Source organism: Protobothrops mucrosquamatus, unplaced genomic scaffold (assembly GCF_001527695.2).
Source record: "Protobothrops mucrosquamatus isolate PMUCROS unplaced genomic scaffold, P.Mucros_1.0 scaffold3335, whole genome shotgun sequence".
Classification (NCBI taxonomy): Eukaryota; Metazoa; Chordata; class Lepidosauria; order Squamata; family Viperidae; genus Protobothrops; species Protobothrops mucrosquamatus.
Window position 1 is genome coordinate 51,255 of NW_015389325.1, and position 10,142 is coordinate 61,396.

General features: G+C 57.2%; 1 protein-coding gene across 1 annotated transcript in view; it reads left to right on the top strand.

Moving 5' to 3' along the window:
- Positions 1-9,687, top strand: part of FXR2 (FMR1 autosomal homolog 2) — a 20,956-nt gene extending 11,269 nt beyond the window's left edge. Inside the window, exons 6-17 of the mRNA XM_015826851.1 lie at positions 1,602-1,695; positions 3,854-3,970; positions 5,017-5,187; positions 6,075-6,153; positions 6,516-6,625; positions 7,528-7,614; positions 7,782-7,992; positions 8,095-8,289; positions 8,452-8,652; positions 8,867-8,962; positions 9,343-9,452; positions 9,580-9,687. Of these exons, the coding sequence (XP_015682337.1) occupies positions 1,602-1,695; positions 3,854-3,970; positions 5,017-5,187; positions 6,075-6,153; positions 6,516-6,625; positions 7,528-7,614; positions 7,782-7,992; positions 8,095-8,289; positions 8,452-8,652; positions 8,867-8,962; positions 9,343-9,452; positions 9,580-9,687 (1,579 nt within the window). The remainder of the gene's footprint in view (positions 1-1,601; positions 1,696-3,853; positions 3,971-5,016; positions 5,188-6,074; positions 6,154-6,515; positions 6,626-7,527; positions 7,615-7,781; positions 7,993-8,094; positions 8,290-8,451; positions 8,653-8,866; positions 8,963-9,342; positions 9,453-9,579) is intronic.
- The last annotated feature ends 455 nt before the right edge of the window (positions 9,688-10,142 follow it).

A 10,142-nucleotide genomic window follows, 5' to 3' on the forward strand; every position in this document is an offset into this window, starting at 1 on the left:
TTCTGCCTTCTCTCCAGCCTTGCCCTCTCTTGCAGTTTTACGTCATAGAGTACGCGGCTTGCGACGCCATCTACAACGAAATTGTCACCTTGGAGCGATTGCGGCCCGTCAACCCCAGCAAAGTGGCCACCAAGTGCAGCTTCTTCAAAGTCACCATTGCGGTCCCGGAAGACCTCAAGGAGGCGTGAGTGTCCTTGGCAGGAATTGCGTGTCCATCTGTCAGCCCAACCTGGGCCTTTTTACAACGCTTTGTAGCCCTCGACTCAAAACTTGGGACTCTGCTGGGACTTGGAGAGAACCCCCCAGCTGTTGATCCTTTCCCAGGAAGGAGAGTGGGAAAGGGGAGGGTGGACCCCACAAACCTGGGATAGTGGCAGTACTCTTCCACCCACGTTGGCTCCTGGGCTTTAGAACGGAGGTGTTCCGACCTTGGCAAACTTAAAATTTGTGGACTTCATCTCCCAGAATTCCCCGGCCAGCAAATGTTTTGACAACATTCAGCATGCTTAGGACAAGGACAGTTGTGGCTATAGACTAGGGCTTTTCAACCTTTTTCACCCTTTGTGCCACTTTTAGGATATAGCAATATCCAAGTACCACCAGTCGCCTAACAAGGTGTCAAAAACTTGATAATCAAAAAAAAAAAGAAAGAAAGATAGTGATAAAGTACAGGTAGGCCTCGACTTACAAGAGTTCGCTTAATGACTGTTCGAAGTTACAATGGCACTGAAAAAAGGGCCCCCCAAGCCACAGCCGAGCAAGACACCTGCCTGCCCGCCCAGCTGCGTTCTTCCTCCTGTCCGAGGTTTCCATTGTTGTGAGCATTTCAGTTAAGGATTGGCAGCGGGGGTGGGGTGGGGGGCTGTTTGGTTTTTATTCCCCCCCCCCCGTCTGCTGGGTAGTTGCAGCAGGTTTTGGTCCCTTCACATGACCCTGGGACACTGCGACCGTCATAAATATGAATCAGTGGCCAAGCTTCTGAATATAAATCATAAGACCCTGGAGATGCTGCAACATTCCAGCTGATCGGCGCTTCTTCTGGGCTCAGCAGAAGCACCAGGATCAGTGCTGAGCTCCAGCTGGAGCCTGGCACTGATCCTAGCACTTCCACTGAGCCCCTGACAGTCCCAAAGAAGCGCCGATCAGCTGGAAAGCGGCACTGATCCTGGTGCTTCCGCTGAGCCCTGACAACCCTGCAGCTCCAGCCGTCTCGCTCAGGCTTGTGCGGTGCTGCCACCGGTTCAGCTCATTCCCCTCCCCCACTACCACTTTTCTAGGATGCTCACGTACCACCTGCCAGGTGCCAATGTACCACAGGTGGTACCCGTACCACTGGTTGAAAAGCCCTGCTATAGACTACTTTTAACACCTTTTTTGGTAACTGTCTTAATAGATAAATGATTTTCTCAATAGACGGTGGGAACGCGGTAGACGTAATATATCTTGACTTCGGCCAAGTGAAAAAAGAGCTGGCTGGGGAACTCTTCAAGTGGCCAAGGTTGGATAGTCCTCCTTTGGAAGCCACAGCTGCTTCTGCTGCTGCTACTTCCAACGCGTCGGTTGTCTGAATTGTGCTAACGCCTTCCCTTTCCCCCTCACAGCTGCTCCAACGAAAACGTGCACAAGGAATTCAAGAAGGCGGTGGGTGCCAACTGCATCTTCCTAAGTACCACCAGCAGCGAACTCATCATCCTTGTAAGAAGCTGCCCTTTGAGGGCTCTCTGCGTTGTGTGTGTGTGTGTGTGTGTGTCTTAACAGACAGGCTGGGGCAGGGGTGGGGAACCGTGGCTCTTTTAGGACTCGTGGACTTCAACTCCCAGAATTCCTCAGCCAGCATGGGAGAACTGTGGCTCCCTTGATGACTGGTGGACTTCAACTCCCAGAATTCCTCAGCCAGCATGGGGGAACTATGGCTCCCTTGATGACTGGTGGACTTCAACTCCCAGAATTCCTCAGCCAGCATGGGGGAACTATGGCTCCCTTGATGACTGGTGGAGTTCAACTCCCAGAATTCCTCAGCCAGCATGGGAGAACTATGACTCCCTTGATGACTGGTGGACTTCAACTCCCAGAATTCCTGAGCCAGCATGGGGGAACTGTGGCCCCCTCATGACTCGTGGACTTCAACTCCCAGAATTCCTGAGCCAGCATGGCTCAGCTTGGAAACCTCTCCCTGTCCCCTCAGCATGGCTGGCTCAGGAATTCTGGGAGTTGAACTCCACCAGTCATAAAAGAGCCGAGGTTCCCCACCCCTGGGCTGGGGTATCTAGAGTAATGATGTGGTATCACCTCGTCCTATAAGAAACGTAAGGCCAGGTAGTCCTCGGCTTACGACCACGATGGGGCCTGGAATTTCCATTCCTAAGCAGAGCGATGGTCAAGTGAGTCAACGACCAATTTGGCGACGTTTTTCCCCTGGTTGTTAAGTGAACCATGCTCTCGTTAAATGAGTCCAGCTTCCCCTTTTGATCTTGCTGGTCAGAGAGTGGCTGGGAAAGTTGCGATGGGTGGGTCACATGACCCTGGGTTGCTGCCCCCACCCGTAAGTACACGCCAAGCCCCCCAATTTTGATCACGTGACCACAGAGATGCTGTTGTGGTCGCAAGTGTGAGCCATAAGTCACCTTTTTCAGCACTGTCGTAACTTGGGACACTCAGTACGCAAGTAGTTGTGAGTCAAGGACTCCCCTAGTGTGGTTCTTGGCTGCCCTCTTGTGGCCACCTCTGGAAAGGCCGTTCAATTCGGAGAGCGCCTGCTCAGCCTTCCTAAAATCCCTCAGTTGCTCTTTGTGAGCGACGTCCATTTTTTATCCACATTCGTGAAGAATTTGCACCGAGAACATCCTGGATTGTCGTTAGGTGTCAGAATAATAGAACAACGTAGTTGGGAGGGACCTTGGAGGTCTTCTAGTCCAGCCCCCTACTCAAGGAGGAGACTCTATCCCATTTTAGACAGATGGTTGTCCAATAATCTCTTCTTGAAAACCTCCAGTGATGGAGCGCCCACGACTTCTGGTGGCAAGCTGTTCCACTGATTAATTGTCTTCACTGTCAGGAAGTTTCTCCTTAATTCCAGGTTGCTTCTTTCCTTGATTAATTTCCATCCGTTGCTTCTTGTCCTGCCTTCAGGGGCTTTGGAGAATAGGGGGACCCCCCTCTTCTTTGGGGCAGCCCCTGAGATATTGGAACATGGCTATCGTGTCACCCCTCGTCCTTCTTTTCATTAGAGTAGAGTAGAGTAGAGTAGAATAGAATAGAATAGAATAGAATAGAATAGAATAGAATAGAATAGAATAGAAAGCTGGAGGGGACCTTGAAGGTCTTCTAGTCCAGCCCCCTGCTCAAGCAGGAGAACCTATACCATCTCAGACAAGTGACTAGCTTCTTCTTAAAAACCTCCAATGATGGAGCACCCACGATTTCTGGTGGCAAGCTGTTCCCCTGGTTAATTGTCCTCCCTGTTGGGAAGTTTCTCCTTAATTCCAGGTTGCTTCTCTCCTTGGTCAGTTTCCATCCGTTGCTTGTTTTGATTCCGCTGGTTAATTGTTCTGATTGCCAGGAAATGTCTCCTTAGTTCTAGCTTGGTTCTCTCCTTGAAGCCTCTAGTTAGGGTCTAGTTAGCTAAATATATTGAACGTAAAATTATTGTTTTTTCTAAACCGCGCTCTCTCGAACTCGGCTGACGCTTTTACGCAGATAGCCCAGCCGCTTGCCCATCTGCCACGTTAGCTAGAGAGCCAGAATCACGGAGGGATCCTTGGCTGGAGCTGCCTTTTTTGACCAGATTGGGGGGGGGGTTTGGTCTCTCTCTCTGGCTTCCCCCCCTCCCACTTCTCTCTCTCTCTCTCTCTAGTCCACGAACGAGTCCACGGTCAAGAGGGCGTCTCTGCTGGGCGACATGCACCTGCGCAGCATCCGGACGAAGCTCATGCTGATGTCCCGCAACGAGGAGGCCAACAAACACTTGGAGGTCAGGGATGGCGGGGAGGAAAAAAGCAGTGGGCGGAGCAGCTGGGCCCATGGTGTGTGTGTCTTTGTGTGTCCGTCCCTTGGCTGAAGCCTCGGAGGCGTCTGTGTTTCTGTGCCAGCCAGACCCCGAATTCTGTTTCATGTCTATGTATATGTAGGGGTGTGGGTCTATACATAGGTTGTATATAGTAATAATAGCAATAATAATAATAATTGTTGTTGTTGTTGTTGTTGTTGTTGTTATTATTATTATTATTATTATTATTATTATTATTATTATTATTATTATTATTATTGAGTTGGAAGGGACTTTGGAGGTCACCTAGTCCAACCCCCTGCTCAGGCAGGAAACCCTACGTCATTAAAAACTTCCAGTGCTGGAGAAGGGAGGGAGGGAAGGAAGGAAGGAAGGAAGGAAGAAAGAATAACAGAATAACAGACTCAGAAGGGACCTTGGAGGTCATCTAGTCCAACCCCCTGCTCAGATAGGAAACCCTATACCATTTCAGACAAATGGCTGTCGAGTCTCTTCTTAAAAACTTCCAGTGTTGAGGGAGGGAAGGAAGGAAGGAAAAAAAGAATAACAGAATAAGAGACTCGGAAGAGACCTTGGAGGTCATCTAGTCCAACCCCCTGCTCAGGCAGGAAACCCTATACCATTTCGGACAAATGGCTGTCCAGTCTCTTCTTAAAGACTTCCGGTGTTGGAGCATTCACCGCTTCTGGAGGCAGGTGGTTCCACTGGTTAATTGTTCTCACTGTCAGGAAGTTTCTCCTTCCTAGTATGTTTGTTTGTGTGTCGTGTGTGTGTTTCAGTTTGTTTCATTTTTGAGGTGTGCCGTTGTGCCCACAGTTAAAAAAAAATGACAATAAAGGTTATCTTATCAAGGGACAGCCCCCCCTTGTCTTTTGATCCAGTCCCTCTGCGCTGCCGGTGGGAGGGAGGGTGAGAGGGAGGGAGGGAGGGGAAGGGTGGTGGTGGGGGGTTTCAGGCCATTTGGAAGCCCCCCCCCGTGTCCCATCGGACCCCTCCCTCCCTCCCTGCAGACGAGCAAGCAGCTGGCCTCGGCCTTCCAGGAGGAGTTCACGGTGCGGGAGGACCTGATGGGCCTGGCCATCGGCACCCACGGCGCCAACATCCAGCAGGCCCGCAAAGTGACGGGCGTCACGGCCATCGAGCTGGACGAGGAGACCTGCACCTTTCGCATCTACGGGGAGGTGAGGAGCCCACTCTCGGGCTGTGGTGTGTGTGTGTGTTTTGTGTGTGTGTGTGTGTGTGTTTGGGGCAGTCGGGCCCTTTGACACCCTCTTCCACCTAGCAGGGCCTGGCTATCTCCCTCGCCCACTCCAGAGCCAGGAGAGCCGTGCTGGGGGGCGGGCATCAAATAACCAGGGTGATTTGGGTGGCCAAGCTCAAAAGACACCCCAAGAAGCCAACATCTGGAGCTGACCTTCCACAGCAGCTTCGGCCTTAAAAGAGTTTTTCTTTTTTAAACAAAAAACAAAAAAAAATACGACGATACGGCCACAGCGGAGCCCGAAATTTCCTTTGGCTAACCCCAGACCTTTGCTGAGCGAATTTCTGCCCCCGTTTTACGACTTTTCAACCCACCGTTAAGTGAATCGCCGCGGTTGTAAAGTCAGCGACGCGGTCGTTAAAACCCGGCCTTCCCACTTTGACTTTGTTCGTCAGAAGGCTGCCTAAGGGGGATCGCATGACACACACACACCCCTGTGGGACACCGCCACGGTCGTAACTACGAGTCCATTGGCCAGGCATCCAAATTTTGATCCCGTGACTACGGGGACAGCACAGCGGTCGTTAATTGTCCGAAAACGGGCTATAAGTCACTTTTTTGAGCGCTGTTGTAGCTTTGGACGGTCACTAAATGAGCGGTGGGAAGCCTAGGACGGCCTGTCCGTCTTTGCCCCTCTGCTCCGACAGCAGCCCAGAGGACGGACGGCTCCTGGGTTGAAGGGGGAGGAGGGGAGGGAGGGGCTGGGGTGCCCAGAGGGGCTTCTGGGCCGCCCACACCCTGTGTGCGGCGCGTCCGTGGCACTTGGCGTCGTAAGACCGAGTCCGTGGCCTTCCGTTTTGCCCTTAGACCCCCGAAGCCTGCAAGCAGGCCAGGAGCTTCCTGGAGTTTTCGGAGGATTCGGTCCAGGTGCCCCGGAATCTGGTCGGTGAGTGAGGCTGGGCCGTCGTGCGGGGTCCCCCTTTCCCTCACTCCCCCCCCGAAAAATATTTGCTTGATGGGCGGCACCAGCTGGCCACTTGGGGCTCCTTAGGGGCAGAACCCCCCCTGAGGCTGGCCGTGGGGGGTTCTGGGAGTTGAAGTCCACAAGCCTTAAAGGGGCCGAGGTGGGAGACCCCTAGGCCTTAGGGGCGCAGAGGTGCTGTCAAGCCTCTGTGATTGTGGCGCCGTTATGTCCCAGTGGGGCAACCGAGGCAGCCCTGCTCGTTTGGCCACGCCAGGCGTCCGGGCGCTGCGATCTCCTCCCCCCCCCAACAGCCCCACTTCCTCCCTCCCTCCCTCCCTCTGCAGGAAAAGTGATCGGCAAGAACGGGAAGGTCATCCAGGAGATCGTGGACAAGTCGGGCGTGGTCCGAGTGCGGGTGGAAGGGGACAACGACAAGAAGAATCCCCGGGAGGAGGTGCGTCCACGAGGCGGTCAGCCAATCTGCCCCCCCCCCGCTTCCCTCAGCCCCCCTTTTGGAATGGGGAGGGTCCCTGTGAGTGCTTTCCTGGCTCAGGGTTGGGCTGTGGGGTCCTCGACGCTTGCCGGCCTTCCGTGGCCCAACGAGGTGACACCGTCACGATGAGTGCGCTGAAGATGTCCCCTCCGTGGGCCCTGAGATGCCTGCAAGGAGACCAGCCACAGTCCTCCCTCTCCCCCTCCCCTCTGCAGACCCCCCTCCCTTCTAGCACTGATGATGTTACCTAGTTGGGTGATGAAATGTCTGCAAGAAAACCACCCAGCTCAGAGACCCCCAAGGACCCCACAGTTGTCATTCTCCTCCTCCTCCCTCCCTCCCTCCCAGTCTTCAAACTTCCCTCCCTCCGAGCACTGATGACGTTACCTATTTGCGCCATGAAACGTCCGCAAGCACGGAGAGCCCCAAGGACCCCAGGGCCATTTCTGCCCCCCTTTCCCAGGAGCCTTTTGGTGCCTGTGTCCATCCAGGCCCTGGAGGGGCCTCCCACCTCGGCTGCCCTTCCCCTTCCAGGCCCTCCCACCCCGGGGACCTGGCTCTTTTCCTTCCCACGTGGGGCAGCTTCTTGGGTTGGGGGCACGAGGCGTCCCGGCTGCTCTGCCGACCCTTGAACCCCCGTCCCCCTCCGGGCGTCCCCTCCCCTTCCCTTGTTGCCCACCTGCACGCGCTTTGCCTCCTTTTTCTTCTTCTCCTTTTTCTACGTCCTCCACAAACGAGGCAGCCTCGCTGGGACCTGAAGGGGGGGCCTCTGCTGCTCCCCCCACCCCAGACCCCCGGTCCTGGGGCCGAGGGGCCTGGCCCTGGCCCCCCTCTTCCCTCCTCTTCCTCCCTCCTCCCTGCAGGGCATGGTCCCTTTCATCTTCGTGGGCACGCGGGAGAACATCAGCAACGCCCAGGCCCTGCTGGAGTACCACCTCTCCTACCTCCAGGTAAGGACGGACACACACACACACCCATTGCCCAGTTCTCGGGGGCCAGGGGGTTTCTCTGGGGCTCCCCCCCATCCCTCAGGTGCCTTTCCCCCCCCTACTTTGAGCACCTGGTGGCAGCCTTTCCCCAGCCCTCTTCTTCCTCCTCCTCCCCCCCCCCCCGGCAGGAAGTGGAGCAGCTGCGCCTGGAGAGGATGCAGATCGACGAGCAGCTGCGTCAGATCGGCCTGGGCTTCCGGCCTCTCTCCGGCCGCCCGGAGAAAGAGCGGGGGGGCTACACCACGGACGAGAGCAGCTCCTCCCTGCACAGCACCCGGACTTACGGCGGCAGCTACGGCGGGCGCGGCCGTGGGCGCAGGGGCCCCAATCCTGGCTACGGTGAGTCCGGGCGTCGTGCGGCAGCGGACGGAAGGGGGAGTTGTCCTCCGGAGCCCGCGTGGGAGCCAGGACCCCCCATTTCTTTCCCTTCTCCCGCCCCAGCCACCAACTCGGACGCCTCCAACGCCTCTGAGACGGAGTCGGAGAAGAGGGAGGACTATGAGGGCCCGCCCCCCAGCGACCGGGACCCTCGCCTGGAGGACGGCCGTCGGCGGCCAGGGGCAGGGCGGGGCCGGGGGCCTGCTCCAGCCCCCCGTGGGGGCGGCAGCAAGCACAGCACCTCCTCCATCAGCTCAGGTACGGGCCGGCCCGGGGGCGGAAGAGGCAGCCCTCGGCTCTTCCCGGGGCCTGGAGGGGGCGTCCGGTCGGGTGGGGGGTAGGGGTCTGGAGGAATCCACCTCTGCCTGCCCCACAGCCGGAGGAGGGTCTTGCCTGCCAACCGGCCCTTCCTCTCCACAGTCTTGAGGGACCCGGACAGCAACCCCTACAGCCTGCTGGAGAACACCGAGGCTGAGCAGGCCGGGGACACCGATGCCAGCGAGTCCCAGCCGCTCAGCAACCGCCGGCGCCGCTCGCGACGACGTCGCACCGACGACGACACCACCGTCATGGACGGGGCTCTGGAGTCCGACAGCACGTCCGTCAACGAGAACGGCACGGGTGAGCGGGGCGCCTCGTCCCCACACCCCCACACACCCCCCCTCAGAGGAGGAGGAGGAAAACAGCCTGGCTGGCCTTCTGGGTGTGGGGCTCCTCTTTAGGTCCCCCCCCTCTCCCCATGGCCCCCACGGCTCCCAGGAAGAACCGGGCAGGAGGAGCGCGCGAAACGTCCCCTCCCTCTGAAGACCCCCCCTCCCCGTTTCTTCTTCACCAGAGGAGGAGTCGAAGCCGCAAAGACGCAACCGAAGCAGACGCCGCCGTAACCGTGGAAACCGCGTGGACAGCTCCATCAGTCGGGACCGCCAGCCGGGTAAGAGCCCGCGGCACAACGGGTGATCCTTGACACTCAGAACGGTTCGTTTAGTATTCAGACGCTTGGCGCGTGACTCGCGGGGTCCAAGGATCCTTTTTTGTGACGAGCAAAGCCCTCGGGGGGAGCCCTTAACCGTGTTACTGAATTAACCACTGCAGGGATTCACTTAATGGATGTGGCAAGGACGGTCGCAAAACGGGACAATATTCCCAACTTGTCTCAGTGGCGTAAATTCCGGGCTGCGTTGTGGCCGCCAGCCAAGGACGACCTCCGACTGCTGGGGGCCCAGCTGGGCACGGGGCCGGGGTCCCTGCCGAAAGCACACACCCCCTGGCTCTCCTGACGCCCCCTCCTCTCTCTCTCTCTCCCCTCCGCAGTGACGGTTGCAGATTATATCTCCCGAGCCGAGTCCCAGAGCCGCCAGGGCCCACCCCGCAGAGAGAGTCAGGAGAAGGCCCCCGCCGAGGGCAGCCTGCCCAAGCCGAAGGTAGGGGGATCTGGAGGGGGGTGGTGGAGGAGGAGGGTCCCAGGGTCCCGGTTTCTGGCGAGGGGGGTCCGAGGCAGAGAGGCCGGCGTGGCCAAAGCCCCCCTGTCCTCTCCTCCCCTTCTTCCAGGCAGAGGCAAGCAGCAAGTTGGTCAACGGCCCTTCGGAGAACGGGGAGCACAGCGCCACGGCCGGGGCGGAGGTGGAGGTGACCCCCCTGGTCAACGGGGTGTCCTAAGGGCCCCCCCCGGGGCCGCCCACCGAGCCCTCCTCTTCCTCCTCTCCAACCCCTACTTTCCACCTGCTTGCAACAACATCTTCAAGAGAAGCGAAATAAACACCACACACCGATCTCGTTAAAAGGGCGAGAACCATGGTTTCCAACAAACCACCACCCCCTGCCCCCCCCCTCCCCAGGTAATTTCAAAGCTTGCCAAAGATGGGAAAACTTCTTTAAAAACCGCATCCTGGTTTAAGCTTGGGCGATGGCGGCCAGCCGGCCAGGGAGCGAACCCCCCCCCCTCCTCCTTTGTCTCTGCCCTCTTAAGTGTGTAAAAGGGAGGGGGGGTCTGAGGCTACTTGAGCTCGTCACCCCCCCCCAGAGGTGCTGACAGGAGGGGGGGGCGGAGGGGCAGGTGAAAATACGACGACTTTCATGCATCTGGGGCTTCTTTTTTTTTGTGACTTTAAAAA